Here is an 18,442-nt window from a genome sequence, read left to right as displayed (position 1 = left end):
CAAGGAGTGCATGGCAGATGCTGTCAAATCAGGAAGCTCATAGGAGCAGCACCACGGGGACCTTCACTAGGTGCTGGTTTGCAGTAGGAACAGTCATCAGTGTGGGCTCTGAGAGGGTGCAGGTGGCATGAGGTGAGGGTGCATTTTGGGGAGCTCCAGTTTGCACACCGTAGCTCCTGGGCACACCGGTGTGACTGTACAATGTAGGACCTTATATTCCCACAGTCCATATTCCATAGAGTGTGGCGGAATTTATGGCAGTGGAAAAGGTGGTGAGGATATATCCAGTGCACATGTGTGTGTATTTGTGTGTGTGAATACAGCCCTGGGTGTGTGAAGTCAGTTGTGGGGGGTGTGTCCTGTCCTTGCTGAAGTGGCCTCACACACAGAGAGCAATCATGGCTCGACATATCCCTTGCTATGTCCTCCATCGTGTCACAGGGAAACTGGAGCATAAGGCATGATGTAGTACGGAATTCTGGAGTTCCTGGAACACCCCAGGAATGCTGGACCTGCCACCTAGGAAGAGGGAAGAAGAGGACCTCTGTCAGCCACAGCAGTACTACAGCAGCATGAGGACGAGCTGGGGAGATGAGAGCAATGTGCTGGTGGCGGGGGAGGGGTGATGGTACAGGCTCACTTACTGATTTTTGTCCTCAATAAGGGCGAGAGCAGACCCTGGATTTTGGGAAGCAGCAGTGTTTTGGGGAGGGAGTCCCTGCAGGCAGTATGCAGCTCCAGCACATCACCCTGCAGCCAATCTGCCTTAGCACCACTTGGAGCAGTCCACATGCCGAGTCCTCTTCAGCTGAGGATAATTTGGATGTGAGCAAAGCCCCACTGGGGTTTCTTGGTCTTTATTTTTTAATAGGATAGAAAAGGTCTGGAAGCAACACAGAGGGCTGCAGCAGGCTGATGCAGGGCTGCATCCTCTCTGGGCATGCGAAGCACCCACATGTGCACAGTGGCCAGCCCCTAGTGGGGCTCTGGGCATTGGTGTGGCCTGGTTTTCCTGCTCCATGTGCTGGGAGAAGCCGGATGCTTCCCTGTCTGTATGCCTGGGTTTACTCCGGGGCAAGACATGACCTTGTATGCTTGTGTACATTAAAGGTGCTGCCGTGGGCATCCTCTGCAGGTGTATCTGCATGGAGATGCTGGGCTGCTCCATGACTCTGTGTGTCCTCCCCATGCCACCTTGCCAAACTCTGGGTCAGGAATGGACGGAGTTGCCAGGAGCACAGGTGGTTGAGTGCACCAGACTCCCCGTCTCCCCGTACCCTCCTTCGAGCCTATGGACTCATAGAATCATGGGTTGGTTTGGGTTGAAAGGGACCCTAAAGGTGGTGTGGGGGGATCCCACCGGGGTACGGGACCCACCGGTGATGCCGGGCCCTGAGGCATCCCAGGCTGGTCCCGCCGGGGATGGATGAGCCCCGCCGCTGTTGCCGGTGGAGGGGAGGGGGTCTTGAAGGGATGGTGCTGGTGCTGGAGGGCGGCGGGGAGGGCAGCCCTGCGGAGCCGCAGCCGGGCGCTCCGCGGGGCGGCGATGCGCTGCCGGGGCGGCCGCCCGAGCCCCCGGGCGGGCGCGGGAGCCGGGGGCCGCAGCCCGGCCCCGGGGCGGAGCGGGGCGGAGCGGCGCGGCCATCCGGGCACCGCACCATGGCGGCAGCGGCGGAGGAGCCCGAGGGGCGGCGGGGCCGGGGGCCGCGGCCGGGGCCGGCGCCGGGCAGCCCCGCGGGGCGGGCGGTGGCCGAGGGCTCGCCCGGGGGCGGCGGCCGCCGCGTCTTCAGCCCCGCTGGGGAGTTCCGCGAGTTTTCCCGGAGGCAGCTCCGCGACATGGAACGGCTTTTCCGACAGTGAGTGTGGGGCAGGGAGAGGGGGATCCCCGGATGGCAGCGCCGGGGCGGACGGGGGACCCCGGGCATCCGGCACCCGGGACATCCCGGTTCCTGCATCCCCGGTGTCCCGGCTTCTGGCAGGGCAGATGCACCAGCGTCTCCTGCCCCGTGCTTGCGGGCGGGACCCCCATTCCCTGTGAGAGGGACCCCCATGCACCCCAGCCTCTTTCGGGAGGGATCCCCCGGCTCCTTGTCGGAGACCCCCCCCCCGCCCCAGCTCTGTGCAGCAGGCATGCCAAGGCACCTCCAGTTCCTTGCGGGAGGGATCCCTCTCCTGCCGCTCTCAGGAGGGATGCCCGGGACACCCCTCTCCTCCCCAAACCCCCCCAGCATTGGTGTCGGGGACACATTCCCCCAGCTCCTTGTAGGAGGCGTTCCTGCGTGCCCCTAAATCCTTGCAGAAGGAACCTCCTATCCCCCATGAGGGGATACCCTGGTGCTGAGGCTCGAGAAAGGGATCTGAAAGAGGGGACCGGGGAGCCCCACATTCCCTCTGCCGCATCACCGAGGGATCCCACGTCCCTGCAGCTCCCGGGGCCGCAGAGGCCAGGCTGGCGTGTCCTCAGCATCCCTGCCCGCGCTGCGTGCCACCACGCGTGGCGGAGCGTGACTCGGAGCACGAGCTCGGCCCCGGGCCCCTGGGAACGGGGAGCGCTGGCAGCAAGCCTCCAGCCTTGGAGGTTTCCGGGGGGAGCCAGAAATCGGGGTGACTCCAGCCGTGGTCACCCTGCTGTGCGCGGGAGTAGCCAGGGGCCAACGGGACAGGCCGGAGCATCCCCACGGAGCATCCCCACGGAGCATCCCCACGGAGCATCCCCACGGATCCCGCGCTGGGCGCTTTGTGCCGGAGGCGTGGAGACAGCGCGACTCCGTGAAAGCGCGGAGATAGAGCACAGGCGAAGGCATGGCTGCGACATTCCACCACCGCTGAGCCCGTCTGGCACTGGGGGGAGGATCCGCATCCGCGTCCTGGGTGGTCGCGCTCGGACCCGAGCGGGGAGGCGGCGGAACCGGGGGCTTGGAGGCGGTGACCCCCGGAGCACAAGGCTGGGGGGCTGCGTGGGGTGCAGGCATGCCCTGTCGGCATCCCTGTCAGCATCCCAGCCTCCAGTTCCCCGTGTCCTCACGGGGGCTGTCACCCCCGCCAGCACAGGGCAGCGAGCCGGGCAGGTGGCTGCGAGCCGGGCACTGCAGCAGAGGAGCCTGCGGCGGGGGCGGCGGGCTCGGGGTCCGCGGGGAGCCGGGCCGCTCCCGGTGCCGGAGCGATGCGTGGCCGTGCCGGGGTGCTGCGGGTGTCGGCGCCGCGCGGGCGGGAGCGGCGGTCGGAGCAGACGCGTTTGCTCCGGCAGCTGCGGCGTCTCGCCGGGGCTGCGAGCCGCTGGGGACGTTCGGGAGGCTGGGGGGCTTCCCAAGGAAGGATGCTCTGGAGCAGATCCCTGCCACACTGTCCTCGGGATGTGACAATCCGGCTCTAGAGGATGAAGTGATGCGGGGAAGACTTTTGGCTCTCCACGGGGGAGATGGTGCCCTTTGCAGGATGCTGGAGTCCCAAAAAGCAGAGGACAGGATTGAGGGGAAGGAAGTGCCCTGCATCTGGGGAGGTGACTTGTGTGGGATAAAGTGGCAAAGTCAGGCCAGCTAACTCGTCCCTTGCAGAGAAACTCTGTGGGATGCAGGATGGAGAACGACTTTGGACAAGGGCATGGAGTGACAGAACAAGGAGGAAAGTCTTCCAAAGTGACAGAGGACAGGGTTAGTTTGGATACTGGGAAGAAGTTATCTCCGTGAGAGTGGTGAGGCCCTGGCATAGGTTGTCCAGAAAAGCTGTAGCTGCCCCATCCACTAAAGTGTCCAAGGCCCAGTTGAACAGGGCTTGGAGCAATCTGGGATAGTGGAAGGTGTCCCTGCCCACAGCAGGGGCTTGGAATGAGATGGTCTTTAAAGTCTGTTCTAACCCAAACCATTCCATGATTCTATGATCCTATGCTCCAAGAGGTTTACTAGAGGCAAAAATCATGTGTGATCTGTACCCACAGCCCCACTTTGAGGGTGATGACAGCAGCAGGCAGGGGTGAGCAGGACCAGCCCTGTTTTGGGGTCCCTGGCAGATCAGGAAAGTGCTGCTGGAGACACAGACAGAGCAGACAGCAGCAGGGGAGGTACAGATGAGTCACGGCATGGGGAGCTGGGGCTCTGCGTGGCTGCTGCAGTGATAAGATACAAAAAAAAAGCCTTGTCACAACGGGTGCAGTGTGTAGCTGCCCACCTACAACGTGTGGAGCTGTACAAAGCGTGGCTCTGTGCTGGCTCTCCGTGCAGATCCTGCTGTGCCACGCCAGCACGCTGCTGGCACAGCCCACGGTGTGCAGGCAGTGGGCAGGGGAGAGAACAGCAGGGTGGCTGGGGAAGCTGGAGGGGACTGTGGCATGGCCACAGGCAGGAGTCTGAGGAGGGGCATTCCTGACAGGTCTGTAGGTAGCAGCAGCGAGCAGAGCTCGCTGGGACGTGGGGAGCAGTGCCCCATGGCTTGTTACCCCTGCTGCAGCCAAGGGGAGCGTGTGCCCAGGCTCCTGGCACAGGGAGCTGGCAGCAGGCTTGGCAGCATCCTTGGAGGTTCTCCTGCCAAGTGCCGCACAGAAACAGGCATGGTGCTGGATAATGCCCCAGGGGGCTGTTAGTGGTTCAGAGGCAGCTCCCTGTGGTCTGGAGAGCTGCCAGTGACCATCAGTGCCCAAGTCCTTGCTGATCCCTCTTTGCTCCCCAGCCAGCATGAGAGCACACAGGGGTCTGCTGCTGGGGGGCCGGTGTGGAGGGCTGTGTGGGCTCTGCACCTCCGGGTGATGTGTCAGGATTGTGCCACCATCCTGCAGGTATGATGCAGGGAAAGATGGCTTCATTGACCTGATGGAGCTGAAGCTGATGATGGAGAAGCTGGGGGCTCCACAGACACACCTGGGACTGAAGAACATGATCAAGGAGGTGGATGAAGACCTGGACAGCAAGCTCAGTTTTCGAGAGGTGAGGGGATAGGAGGTTCCACACTGGCAAGGAGATGTTCGGGCTGGTGAGAAGGTGGGCAGTGGCTGTGGTAGCTTTGAGGTCTTCAGGCAGCCAATGCTACCATCTCCCCTTGCAGTTCCTGCTGATTTTCCGGAAGGCAGCAGCGGGTGAGCTGCAGGAGGACAGTGGGCTGCACGCCCTGGCCCGGCTCTCCGAGATCGACGTCTCCACAGAGGGGGTGAAAGGCGCCAAGAACTTCTTTGAGGCCAAGGTGAGGCAGGGCTCAGGAGGTCCAACTGCAAGGTAGCAATGCACCAGGGCAGTTTGGTGCTGGGTAAGCAGGAGGTGATGTTGGGTGGGCAGGAGAGCTTGGCAGAGGTCACAGCTGAACATTTCCGTCTGCAGGCACAAGCCATCAACGAAGCCAGCAGGTTCGAGGAGGAGATCAAGGCAGAGCAGGAGGAGAAGAAGAAGCAGGCGGAGGAGCTGAAGCAGAGGAAGGCAGCCTTCAAGGAGCTGCAGTCCACTTTCACACAGTGACAGGGCCAGGCAGGACTGCTCAGCGGTGCCCAGGCTGGCAGCGCTGCCGTGCCCCGTGCCAGCCGCACCGGGAGCGACGCCCGAGCCGTGTGCCACCCGGCGTGGGCTCGGCACGGCGCCCGCCTCGCTGGCAGAGCCCGGCCAGCCCCGGCCCCCTCCCCTCTTGCTGTGGTGTCTGTAGGTGTTGTCCGTGCCCCCCACCTCCCCAGCGTGCCCCCCTCCCTGAACAGCACCCTGTTCTCTGCCCGCAGCTGCACTGGGGGTTGCTGCTGCTGAGTCCCAGGGGAGCTGTGTCCAGAATGTGTCCCTGGGACACCTGTGCCCAGACTGTTTTATGCTGTGAGTGCACTGGGAGGCGTGCAGAATGGGGGCTTGTGCAGGTGGCCACGGTGGGTGTTTTGGTGGCCACACTGGCTCAGCATCTGTTGGTATTGCTATGTCTGACACCAGTACAAAAGCCATGGCAAGGGCCAGGTGCTGGTAGAGGGGCTGTGTGTGTGTGTGTGTGTGTGTGTGTGTGTGTGTGTGTGTGTGTTAGTGCTGGGGGTGCGTGCCCACCCCGCTGAAATGGAGCCCCTCAGGAGCTGTGTCTCTCTTTATTTTGGTCAAAGACGTACAGAAAGGCAGCTGCTGGCTCATGGGGCTGTACTATGTTTTTTTATGTTGTATTCAGCCTGGCAGGATGAGTGTGGTGGCCACAAGTGGTTGCCATTGGTCACTGAGGCCCTCGTGTTTGTGGGTGGCTGTAAAAGCCCACATCTGTCCCATGGTGTCCCCCGAGTGGCGCTATAGGGGGTGTGTTATGTTTTTTTTTTTAATTTAATCCCAAATAAATATTATATTTCTTAAGTGCTGGTTGCTGGGGTGCAGCTCTTGGATGGGCATGTCTGTGGCAGGGTCTTGGGTGGAGGGAAGGAACCTGGGGAGTGGGGTGTGACCGTGGGCACACGCTTCCCACCAGGAATGGTGGCACTGAACAGGGATGAGCCGTGGCTCACTGGTATGGGAAGCAGCAGGTGCCTGATGCAGGTGTGGGGACGTGGGGCTACCAAAGGCCATGGGCACTGCTGCCGATACCTGCTCTGGTCCCACCCCGTGGCACCTGAGCAGTTTGGTGGGTCTTGACCATATCAAGAGTGAGATAAGGAGACCTTGTGCCTGGGAGGTGCTGGCGCGAGTTGGGCACTGTCCTGGGGGAGTCGCTGCTCAGCACAGGGGGCAGCAGGGCTGCCAACACCACACTGACAGCATCAGGGGTGGGGGCTGCCCATCAGCTGTGCCCCAGGAGGGACCCTGCCCATTCCCAGAGCAGGGCCAGGTGTCCCCGCCATGTCCCAGCTCGGTGCCAGCACATGGCGGGCAGATGTGGCCGTTCCCAGGCGGGACGGTGAGTGCGATAAGAGTGGCTGATTGGGCTGAGGAGCCCCTGTGCCCACAGCGTGGGACAGTCCCCACGTGTCAGTGGCAGGCAGGGACACTCCAAGGTCCCCAGCAAGGTCTGAACACTATAAGAGGGTGAGCGGCCCCACCACGGCACCTTTCCTCCACGCAACCATGCTGCGAGCTGTCTGTCTCGTCGTGCTGCTGGGCTACGGTAGGTGCAGGGGATGGAAAAGGGTCAGGGCAGGGAGGACACGATCGTGGGGCCTGCCCTGGCCCGGGCACGGGCACAGGCAGCCTCTGATGTCCCTTTGCCGGGTGTCACACAGCCTACGGATGCGGTCAGCCGGCCGTGCCGCCACAGCTGAGCTCCCGCGTGGTGGGCGGTGAAGACGCTGTAGCCCACAGCTGGCCATGGCAGGTGAGGGGGCACAGGGACGGGCATGGGGACAGGGATGGGGACATTCCTGCTCTGACCCTGTGCCTCTGCCCTCGCAGATCTCGCTGCAGACCCGCCACTCTGGGTCCTGGAGCCACTATTGCGGTGGGACCCTCATTGCCCCCCAGTGGGTGCTGACAGCTGCCCACTGCATCAGGTGGGTGCTGGGGTGCTGGGGGGCATGTGTGCCATGGAGGTAAGGTATCTGTGGGGACTGACACCCCGTCTCTCCCTGGCAGCTCCTACATGACCTACCGTGTGGCGCTGGGCCGGCAGGACGTGTCAGAGACTGAAGAGCCTGGTTCTGTGGCCGTGGGTGTGGAGAAGATAATCGTCCATGAGGACTGGGACTCCTACTTCCTCGTGTAGGGAATGCGGTGCATCAGGGCTGGGTCGTGGGTGGTGTGGCCACAGACCCTTGTCCCCGTGGCCAGGGACCCTGTTCTCACGGCCAGGGACCATGGTTCGTGTCTCCTTGCAGCAATGACATTGCCCTGGTCAAGCTGGCAGAGGAGGTGCAGGAGACCGACACCATCCGCATCGCCTGCCTGCCGCCTGCTGACAAGATCCTGCCCAACGACTACCCATGCTATGTCACCGGCTGGGGAAGCATGAGGAGTGAGTGGGGTGTCCCCAGGAGGGTCCCCGGGAAGGGGATGCAGGCACAGGGTGGGAGGTACGAGCTTTGGCTGTCGTTGCAGCCAACGGGCCCCTGGCCGACATCCTGCAGCAGGCTCTGCTGCCCGTGGTGGACTACGAGACCTGCTCCCAGTGGGACTGGTGGGGCGACCTTGTGTACGAGAGCATGGTGTGCGCCGGCGGCGACGGCGTCGTCTCCGGATGCAACGTGAGTGTGGGCACCGCACGAGGTGCTGCCCAAACGGTGTGGGCTCCAGGAGGAGAGGGGATGGAGCCATGCTGGTGGATGGCCAGGAGGGATGGGGGGCGTGTCGGCAGGGGCCAGGAGCAATGGCACAGAGCGTCTTGGCACAGGGCGATTCTGGGGGCCCCCTGAACTGCCAGCGTGATGATGGGCTCTGGGAGGTGGACGGCATCGTCAGCTTCGGCTCCAGCCGCAGCTGCAACCTCAAGAGGAAGCCAACAGTCTTCACCCGGGTGTCCGCCTACATCGACTGGATCAACGAGGTGGGTGCCCCTTCCTCTGCCCCCACAGGGGTTTGTCCACACTGCCCCTGCCCTGCCAGCAGTCTCACCATGAGCCTCTCCATGTCTCTCTTTGGCAGCAAATGAGCGCGAACTGAGGACACAGCACGGAGCACAAGCATTGAGCATGATAAAGGCAATAGTGCTAACTTGGTTTCATGTGGTTCTTTCGAGGGGACGCAGTGGAGCAGAGCCAGGGGGCTTGTGGTCTGGGCTTGTGGTCCTGGGCTTCTGCCTGTGTGCTGGGGAGAGCCCCCACCTTGTGCAGTGAGGCTGGGCAGGCTCCTGGGCAGAGATCTCACAAGGTACTCCCAGCTAGCAGTAGATCCATGGCCATTGCCAAGCCAAAGGTTTCAAGGCTTGACTGGTGGTTTGATGGGAGAGTGGCTGGAATCTGGCCTGGTGGTCCAGGGGGCCTCTAGGGAACTTGGGGAGGGGCTATAGGGCCCCTAGTTGGCCCAAGGAGTTTTTAGGTGTCTTGGCTGGTGCTGGCATATTTCAGGGGATCTTGCTACTTAACTGGCTGGTAACTGGGCTGTTTGATGGCAGCAGGCTTATAGTTGGAGTGTTGAGGTAACTGGGTTGGTTCTGAGGGTCATTTTGCAGCCCCACCACATTCCCTCCACCAGCTGTGCACCAGAGTGCTCCCACTCTGTTCTCACCTCTGCCAGGGATGCCCTGGGGAAGGAGCAGCCCCTGCAGTCCATGTCACTGAAAGGAGAGGGACAAGGCTGTACTCAATGTCACCCTCACCCCAGTCCCACTGCTTCCTTAGTGAGGGAAGTGGGGAAAAAAACAAGGGGAAGAGTGCAGGGTCACCTTTCCTGAAGGAGAACAAGTCCAGGGGAGATGGGATCAGCCTTGGAGTCACCTGCACACCTAGATGCTCTGTAAAAACTGGACAACATGGGACAGGGCAGCCCAGAGCCTCGCTCCTCTGGGGGATGGAGAAAGGGAATAGAAAAGGACACAACCATGAGCTCTCACAAACACCTGAGCACAGGCAAGGCCATCACAGCCACACCCCAGCTCCAGCTGGACCCTCCTTGGGGTGCTCAGGCAGCCCTGGCTTCCTCCTGCAGCACCCTCAAAGTACCTGAAATGCTCCCAAAGGAGCGGGGAAATACTCAGTGACTGCAAAAGCAGGCTGGATATTCGCAGGTTCCCTGGTGTCCAAGATTGGAGCACCAAGAAGTTTCCTATTACCATCTGAGTAGCAGTTGTCTCTGGGCAATTTTCCTTATCTCCTGTTAATGGGCCCATCAATGTCTCACCACATGCCTCAGAGATAAACTCTCCAGGAGCCACTTCTGTTTAACAGGTGATTAAGGACTCAGAATAACATCAGCTCATTGTGAGATGCTCCGCCCAGGGGGAGGAGCCAGGCATTCCCACCTGGATACAACCAGGGATTTCTAGACAGAGAGGCAGCCTTTCCACAGGTTTCTGAGAAGACACAGCAACCACATCTGCCATCCCAAGAGGACTGCAGCCACTCCAATTTGGACTGCTACCAGCACGCTGGCCAGAGGCGTGACAGGTTGTATTCTGACTTCGTCAGTGGTCTTCCTTTTGTATCATTGCATGTATTTTTGTCTTTTTCCCTTTTCCCAATAAATTGTATTTCTGACTTGGAGTCTCTTACTGGTTTTGCTTTCAAACTAGAACTCCTGGGAATCCCCAAGCACCCCTCAGCACAAACCTACACAATGGTGGCTCCAAGGCTGCTTTCCCCCGTCAAAATCCAACACAGTTGCAGGATTTCTGACCCAAGGCCATCATCGCAGCAGCTCCTTAAGTGCTTTACATCAGCACTGGAATTTCAATGAATCCCCATCAGTTTCCTGCTGTAACTCCTGACTGACTCCTCAAAAGGAGCAGGATGCTCCATAGGCTGGCACAGCCACGTTGTAAATGGCCACACAGAGCAGCACAGACATGAGTGAAGGCTCCAACTCTTCCCATTCAGAGGAGCCTTCAGGAGGTGCTGAAATGGCCATGAGGAGATGGAACAGACAAGGGGATACAGCTAAAGATTTGCTCTTTAATTGCATTTATTAGAAACATTGACTGCAAAACTCATCCTATTTCACTTGAACATCACACTCTGGTCCCATCAATCAATCACCTGGGCAGCACAGGACACAAATATAATGATCAGCAAAGAAAAAAACACTGAGGCCAAGGGTGACTGTGCCAGAAGTGTTCTCCTCTGGCTCTGTTCTCCAGCAAAGGGACTTCCTGCTCCATCCACATTTCCCATCGGTACAGCACAATCTCCATCTCATCTCCACTCCATGGCAAAGCCAGCGCTCACCCATCACATTTCTCCAGACAAACATCTGGACACATAGACAAAATCCACAGGGAGCACTGACACCAAGTCATGGTGGGCACAGATTTCATTCAGCCACAGGAAGAATCCCCAGCGCTTGGCAGGGGGCTCGGAGCCCGCGTGTCAGCGGCACACAAAGAAGAATTTTTTACGGAGGAAATTGAAGCATCCCGGGATCTGCTTGTACCTCCCCCTGGCAGAGACAGCGTGTGCCACCTGGGAACAGAAGAAAGAGAGGCTGAGGAACGGGATGCTCTTCCCATCCCTTGGAATCAATGGCTGCCATGCCAAGGTGGCCAAAGAAGCACCGCAACAACCAGCAAACAACAGCAAGGTGATTCTGTAAGTGCTCTCTCCCTCCACGTTGGGCTTTTCTCCTACCCAAGGAGAACAGAAAAAGGATCTGGGGCATCTACGCTTGTATGCAACTTTGGCAATATTGAGTCAACAAGGCACACAAAGGAATATGTTGATTAGCCAGACTCATTCCATATCCCTTGTGCTCCTTCACTCCCAGGACAAGCTTACAGGAGCACCCAAATCTCATCAGCTTGGATAGGACAAGCCATGACATTTTTTAGCAATTTCTTCAGAAGGATTAAAGCCTGTATTGCCAAGATTACTCCTCAGTGGAGAAACCTCCAGTGATTTTTGGCAGATTGAGGCCAGACACCTTCTTTGTAATTAAACCTCTTTGCAGTACCTCCAATGAGCCCATCCCTAAACTTGACACTCAATATCCTCACTCCTTTTTTGAGGGTAGGCCTCTATGCCCCGACTGATCATACCCCTGACTATTTCCTTTATCAACAAAACGCAGAACAAAAAAGACATTTACCCTCACTAACATGCTGAGCAGGTCTTCTGAATGGGCATATTGCTCCAGCACACTGTCCAGCGTTTCCACATACCACGAGCCACTTGACTTCTCCCTCCAGGAGACAAAACCTTCAGTGAAAGAAGGAGAACGTTATGCCAAAACTTATCTGCTGTTCTCATTCCAACAAGTTCCTGCTGCTCCAACAGAGCTGGGCTCTCCTGAATTGCCATGAAGCTCTGACTGTTTTGCAAATTCCCCATGCTCAGGAAAGGATTTGCACAGGCTGTTTTACCTGGAAAAGTTGAGTAGGAAACCAAGATGTCGCTAGGTGTGGGCAAACTGGCAATGGCATCGGGCTCATCCACGTTATCCGATGGAACCCGAAACGGGATTGCGTCTGATTCCAAGGAATCCCCAAGAGCTTCCTCTTCAGGTGAATCACAGTCCACTACAAAGCCTTGATCCCTTTGTTCTGAAAAAAGCAACAACAAGACAGCTCCTGACGTTCATCCCACCCAAAGGATTCACAGTTGTACGTCCGACGTTAAGAAAAGATGGGGAAAAGAGAAGGACAAAGGCCCTAGACCAGAGTAAGGCTTTCTGGCTATTCAGCTGCACCAGCTGAGTCAAAGGCATTGGTAGTTTATACCAAATTTCTCACTGTGTGTGGAGAGCTGGAGCAGCCTCTCAGAACATGGTAAAAGAAGAGGCAGCTGGTGTGAGAGGACAGCTGGAGAAGGGGCAGTCAATGAACAAAAAGGGAGCCAAAGCCACAGCTTGACCATATCTCTGCAGCCCAACACTACTGGAGCCAACACAAAGATTCACCTCCACCACAGGCCTGGATGAAGAACAGTTTGGGTTTTCCTCTCAAACTCGGGCAACTGGACCCATTGAAATAGTTCACAATCTTTTCTATGGGAATGGGTTTTCCGTCCGTTCCGTAAACGCCTCCAGGAAACTGAATATGGCTTGTCTGCAAGAGGAAAATGCAGGAACTAGTGACATGGAAGGCAAGGCCAGTTCTGAGGCAGCCCGTTTCCCGTCAGGTGCTTCATGGCATAAAGGTACCAGAACAAATCCTGGTGTTTGTGGGAATCCCTGCAGCCAAGACAGGGTGAGGGACATCCAGGAGACATTTGAAATGCACTAAAACCCAGCAATCCAACTTCTGTTATCCAACTCATATCCCACATCCTCCAGCAAAGGAGTTCTTCATCCTCTGGTACAACGGGCATATACCATACACCATTTTCCTAAGAATGCCTCTCCTCATCCTTCAAGAAATGACTTGGAATAAACAGGTTTTATTGCTAATAGCATCTCCCTGTCAGAGCTGGAGATCAGGAAGGACAGAAATCACCACAGCATGAGGCTGAGTGAGTTACAAATTATTAGCCCCAGCTTCCAAAACAGAAAACACTTGTCCACTGGCACCACTGGACCAGACCACACCAGAGAAGCTCCTGTTTTCTTTAACCCAGAATAAGGGTGTAACTCTTAAAATTGTACTGCAATGGCAGAACAAGGTTTTGACAGACCACGTCCCTCTCACCCTGTGTGAGACCACAAGACAAAGAATTAACTCTTTCCCATCCCATAGAACAAAGGGGAGAGAGATGGGACAAACCCACCTGGCAGCCATGGGAAAGGATGACCACAATGCAGCAGTCCAAAGCACTGTGGTCCTGCCGTGACAGCTTCAGCAGCTCCAACACCATTTCCTGTGTGGAAAACATCACCACGATAGTCTTTTGAACCATATCTTGGCCACAGGTTACTGCCAGGCCCTGTTCTAATTGCACTGCCATGGATCCAATCTCTGCCACAGGATAGCATGAGCCCCAAGTACAGCTGGCAAAAGTCATTGGCAGAGAGTGAGTATTTCTGCATCTCTGCCCTTATTTAACACTGTCTGCTTTAATCACGCAGATTTCTCACCTCTCTATATTCTTTACAACACAGCACCACAAACCAAAGCACATTTCCACATGATTTATCTGATGAAATCCACTGCTTCTGACTGGGAGCTGGTGAGTGAGCAGAGAACCATGTTCTACTTTCAGATGATCAAGTTCCCCCTGATGCTTCCAGTAATGGCCAAGGACGGCACAGACAGACATGATAAAGTTGTCCAAGCTATCCCAAAAACACAGTCTTCACCAAATCCCTACAAATCCCAACCTTACTTCATGCAGTAAGATGAAAATGTGCAAGGTCCTCTCCTCTTCTGCAATTGCAGCACAACAATAAAGAAAGAGAATGCAAGTGGTTCATTGTTTCTTTATGGGAGGTTTTTGATGTGCTGCCAAAACACAAGACACATCCCCTAAAGCATTCCCATCACTTCCAGGGGCTCACCTCTCATCCCTCGTGTCAGCAGGACACAAGCAGCCTCACCTGAGCTTTCAGATCCCGCCGGGTCAGGACGGTGAAGCACAAGGCCTTGAAGCGCCTCTCCAGCTTCTCACAGTCAATGTCGGAGCCTTCTCGCGTGGACAGACCCGAGTCTCTGCAGAAGTTGACGTTATTGAGGATCAGGCAGTGTCCACAGGGATCTGCTTTCATCTCATAATCCTGGAAGGAACACGTCACAATTGAACTTCTTCTTATTCCAAGAGCTTGCTGGCTAATCCAGCAGGATACAATGCCAGTGAGGAATGGGAGTCCTTAAAGTGGCTCATTTCACAGCTTTTTTCATTTCTCTAGTCCTAGGGATGGGTAGGAGTACCCTTTCTCCACATACATCTTCTCATCAGCAGCCAGGAACAAGAGGCAACCCACTAAACTGGGCAAAGCCTTTGTGGAAACCTGGCTGCTGCTTTATTTGTAGCATGTCCAACAGCAAGTTGAAATTTCTGGGAACTTCTTTTAGGCATTATCATCAAACCTCACCAAAAGGAGCCAAGAATTTATGTTATCGCTGTGGCAATCTTAAGGAGGACCTGGTTAATGACTGATCCACTCTGAGACCATCGGCCCTGTTACAGCCTTGGAGCAATTGCTCAGGTAAGACAAGGTGAGATCCAGCTCCTCCAGGAACATTTTCTGGAGTCACCCCTGAGGCACAGAGCTTTTGCCTAGTAGGGAACACTTTCAGCCTATCGTGGTTTGACACGGAAAAAGAATTTTCTCGGAAGGAAGAGGTCAGTCCAGTCAGGGGTCAGGTTTGGATACTGACACTTGGGGTGACCAATTGAGGATGGACACGCCTCTGAGAACACAGAGGGGTAAAAAGCAGAACTCCCAGGAGAACTCGCTCTCTTTGGTTCTGGTCATGGGAGGGTGCAAACCTCTCCTGCCCAGCCATGAGCTGGGTGGGGAGGGGAAGCCATGTGGCCTGCAGAGGTAGGCCAGGGGGTGAAGGGTCTGAAACCGAGCTGGGCCAGTTCCTGCAGATGGAAGGGTGGAGAACGTCTGAGATGTCTTTGTTGCCCCCCCAGCCTAGAGGAAAAGACATAGAGAGCCTTCAGACACCCAGGAGTTTGCCAGCAGAGAAGGAGGACGGGGTGGGGGGAAGATGCCCAGTGTGGGAGACAGCACAGCCTCCTGGGCCAGAGATTTCAGTCGTCCAGGGAGTTTGGGAATTTTAACCCTTTCCTGTGAAATGAAGGCTTTGTGAAATATTGCTCCTCCTCAATTTGAAGGAGAGACAGCTGGGGACCTTAGTTGTTAGGGAAAGAAGGTTGGGGGGAGATGATCGAGTGGCTTTTGGCTGGACTCTTCTTGTCAGCCATAGACTGAACCAACTTCTCCTCCAAGAGAGACTGCATTCTAGGGGGATGCAATGGTGAGCCAAGAAATTCCTCCAGCAACTCCCAGTTCAGGAATGAACAGATGTCAGCTGAGGAGGGTGTGATGATGCCCTCTGTCCTCCGAGAAGAAGAGAAGGCAATCTCTGTTCTTGGACCCCCGGCCCCAGGGGAAAATGGGGGGGACTGTAGTCCCAAAATGAGACACTGGACTGTTGTTCCTGTTGGTCCTTGGCAAAGCATCCTTAAAGGGGCCCTATAAGCAGTCTCCATCCATGCACAGTGGTGAGAGCACTGTGACATGGAGAGGAGAGTGTCACACTGGCAGATTCTCTCCAGGCAGTGCCACATGTGACATGGAAACACAAGAAGTGGCAGCTGTGTTTCCTGGGGGTCTATGGTGCAAGGGAGACTCCTCTCTCCCTTGATGGACTCAGGATTGATTATGTGGAAGGGTGAAGACTTGATTAAGAGTCCAAATGTGTCTCGCTGTGGTTTGTTGGAGTTGGGTGATGGGAGGAGGAATGTTTTGAAAGGTTTTCAGTTTGAATTTTGTGTGTGTTTTCTTTTTTCTTCCTTTTTTCTTTTATAGTAGTAGTAGTAGTAGTAGTGTAATAAAGTTTTCCCCTTGTTATTAAGTTTGGCCTGCTTTGCTCTGTTCTCGATCGCATTTCACAGCATTCAATTGATAGGTTACATTTTCATTGGGGCACTGGCATTGTGCTAGTGTCAAACCCTGACACAGCCTTCTCAAATACTAACCTGATCACGGCTCCTCTTGTCAACAGCTGAACCTACAACACAAAACAGACACAGGATTCAGTTCACCGCACTCCACAACAAGACCACACTCCTAGAGTTCATGTCTTTCCCACCACATATGAATTTCCCCTTCCCACCACACTGGAAACAAGCCTTTGGCATGCTGTGGCTCTAGAAGTGGAATGTGGATTACCTCGGGCTGGCACAGGAGGCATTCGAGGTCGTTCACTCTCAGCTTGGACTGGGATAGACAAACGTTCGTGAGGGATCACATCTGTAATGGCATGGGACAAAAATACAGAGGATGAGTCCAAGCTCAAAAGGTTCCACTGCTGAAAAGCAGGACACACAGGCTGCCCTGAAAGGCTGCTGTGGAGAGGCTCCCCATCCCTGGCAGTGCTCAAGACCAAGCTGGACAGGGCTTGGAGCAACCTGGGATAGTGGAAGGTGTCTCTGCCCATGGCAGGGGATGGAATGAGATGAGCTTTAAGGTCCCTTCCAACTCAAACCATTCTGGGATTCCATGATTCTCCCAACAGCCACCTCTACCAGGATACTAAAAATCATGACTTCTGGACTCTTGCCCACAGGGAGACGAGTCCCAGCTGCCACCTCCCATGCTGCTGTTTGCCAAAAACACAGCACACCCTCAGCACTGACTTTTACGCTGTTTTTCCTCCTGCAGCTCCAGCTCCACGGGCTGCAGGTCCGGCAGCTCCGTTGGCACCGGCCGGGACTCGCACTCCTGGATCAGCATCTCGGCGAGGTGGCCCTGCCCGGTGTCCCGCAGGATGGAGAGGAAGGCAGGGAAAGCCTGCTTCCCCCGGGTCTCCAGGTCAATGATCAGCTGCCGGGCTTGCTCTCCCCGGCTGCCAGCACTCTGCAGAGGAGAAAATCCCACGAGAGGGGCTCATGCAGTGCCTGGGCAGCCCTTCCGACCGCTCTGAGCAGGGGAATGTGGGATCCACACCCAGGACATGGACATGGGGTAAACAAGAGCAAAACCGAGTGGAAATAGTCAGAGACCCCCACCAGACCCTGACCTCCCTCCAACAACAATGGTCACGACTGGGAAACCCAGCCCAGTGAGGGGTCTAGAGGGAAAGAGGGAAAGGGAGAACCCCAAGTCTGGCTCCTGGGGACCAGGGGCACCCAGGCACCCCTGGGCTGTCACCAGTGTGTAAGATGGGGTAAAAACACCCCCAGGCCTGTCACCTGTAACCAAGGGGGGAAACATGAATACCTTAAGGGTGCCACCAGAGTGGGATGGGGACAAAAGGAGAAACCCCTACACCTGGCACTGGCGGGGGACAAGAAGGGACAAGTGGGGGAAGGCAGTTCTCAAACATCTTATCTGCACAAGGACCAACGTCAGGCCTTGTCATCGAGAGTGAGGGGACACAGGGCCATCCCTTTGCACCTGTCACCAGGACTAAAGGGACATGGAGCTCCCCTATGAGCTTGTCAGCAGAGTGGAGGGACCTGGGGTCTCCCTTGGACTTGAGAGGACACAGGACAATCTCACCCACGTCTGTCCCTAGAGTGAAAGGACTTGGGGGCCACCCGTGACTTCTCACAGGCTCAAGGGACATGGGTTCCCCCTTTGGGCCCAAGAGGACATGGAGCCACCCCTGCCAAGGCTGTCACCAGGGTGAGGAGACATGGGGGCCACCCTTCAGTCGTGTCACCAGGGCTCAGGGGATGCAGGAGCTACCCCGCCATGCCGGTCCCCGGGCCAGCCCCGGTGCTCGGTGTCCCGCTCCCCGGCCCACCTGCAGCTCCTCCAGCATGGGCCGGGTGAAGAGCCCGCGCTGCTCCAGCGGCTCCCAGAGCGGCTCCACCCGCAGCGCCGCCACCAGCCGGGCCCGCCCGCGCCGCAGCGCCCGCCGCTGCCGCTGCTCCATGGCCCCGGGGCGCCGGGACCGCGCCCGGCCCGGGGCCGCCGTTCAATGCCCGGGACCGCCGTTCAGTGCCCGGGACCGCCGTTCAATGCCCGGGACTGCCGTTCAATGCCCGGGACCGCGCCCGGCCCGGGGCCGCCGTTCAATGCCCGGGACCGCCGTTCAGTGCCCGGGACTGCCGTTCAATGCTCGGGACTGCCGTTCAGTGCCCGGGACCGCCGTTCAATGCTCGGGACCGCGCCCGGCCCGGGGCCGCCGTTCAATGCCCGGGACCGCCGTTCAATGCCCGGGACTGCCGTTCAGTGCCCGGGACTGCCGTTCAGTGCCCGGGACCGCGCCCGGCCCGGGGCCGCGCCCGGCCCGGGGCCGCCGTTCAATGCCCGGGACTGCCGTTCAGTGCCCGGGACTGCCGTTCACTGCCCGGGACCGCGCCCGGCCCGGGACCGCCGTT

General features: G+C 57.2%; 3 protein-coding genes across 3 annotated transcripts; 2 read left to right on the top strand and 1 right to left on the bottom strand.

The window, feature by feature from the left end:
* The first annotated feature begins 1,659 nt into the window (after positions 1-1,659).
* EFHD2 (EF-hand domain family member D2) lies at positions 1,660-6,287 on the top strand. Its single transcript, XM_021533799.2, has 4 exons — positions 1,660-1,856; positions 4,769-4,916; positions 5,035-5,169; positions 5,304-6,287. Exons 1-4 carry the CDS (start codon positions 1,660-1,662, stop codon positions 5,436-5,438), a joined length of 615 nt encoding a protein of 204 aa, XP_021389474.1. The 3' UTR covers positions 5,439-6,287.
* Positions 6,288-6,767: 480 nt separating this feature from the next.
* LOC110472277 (chymotrypsin-C) lies at positions 6,768-8,570 on the top strand. Its single transcript, XM_077788083.1, has 9 exons — positions 6,768-6,825; positions 6,877-7,032; positions 7,136-7,239; positions 7,317-7,414; positions 7,497-7,622; positions 7,739-7,875; positions 7,959-8,104; positions 8,251-8,403; positions 8,502-8,570. Exons 1-9 carry the CDS (start codon positions 6,768-6,770, stop codon positions 8,517-8,519), a joined length of 996 nt encoding a protein of 331 aa, XP_077644209.1. The 3' UTR covers positions 8,520-8,570.
* Positions 8,571-10,457: 1,887 nt separating this feature from the next.
* Positions 10,458-17,994, bottom strand: CASP9 (caspase 9). Its single transcript, XM_021533800.2, has 10 exons — positions 17,863-17,994; positions 16,751-16,970; positions 16,284-16,364; positions 16,091-16,122; positions 13,977-14,153; positions 13,211-13,300; positions 12,405-12,552; positions 11,869-12,048; positions 11,595-11,704; positions 10,458-10,972 (listed from the first exon to the last, which is right to left on the bottom strand). The coding sequence occupies exons 1-10, from the start codon at positions 17,992-17,994 to the stop codon at positions 10,880-10,882; spliced, it is 1,263 nt and encodes a 420-aa protein (XP_021389475.2). The 3' UTR covers positions 10,458-10,879.
* Between the last annotated feature and the right edge of the window lie 448 nt (positions 17,995-18,442).

The sequence above is a fragment of the Lonchura striata genome, chromosome 24 (genome assembly GCF_046129695.1).
Source record: "Lonchura striata isolate bLonStr1 chromosome 24, bLonStr1.mat, whole genome shotgun sequence".
Classification (NCBI taxonomy): Eukaryota; Metazoa; Chordata; class Aves; order Passeriformes; family Estrildidae; genus Lonchura; species Lonchura striata.
Note: the sequence above shows the minus strand (reverse complement) of the source record. Positions and strands in the feature narration are given on the sequence as shown.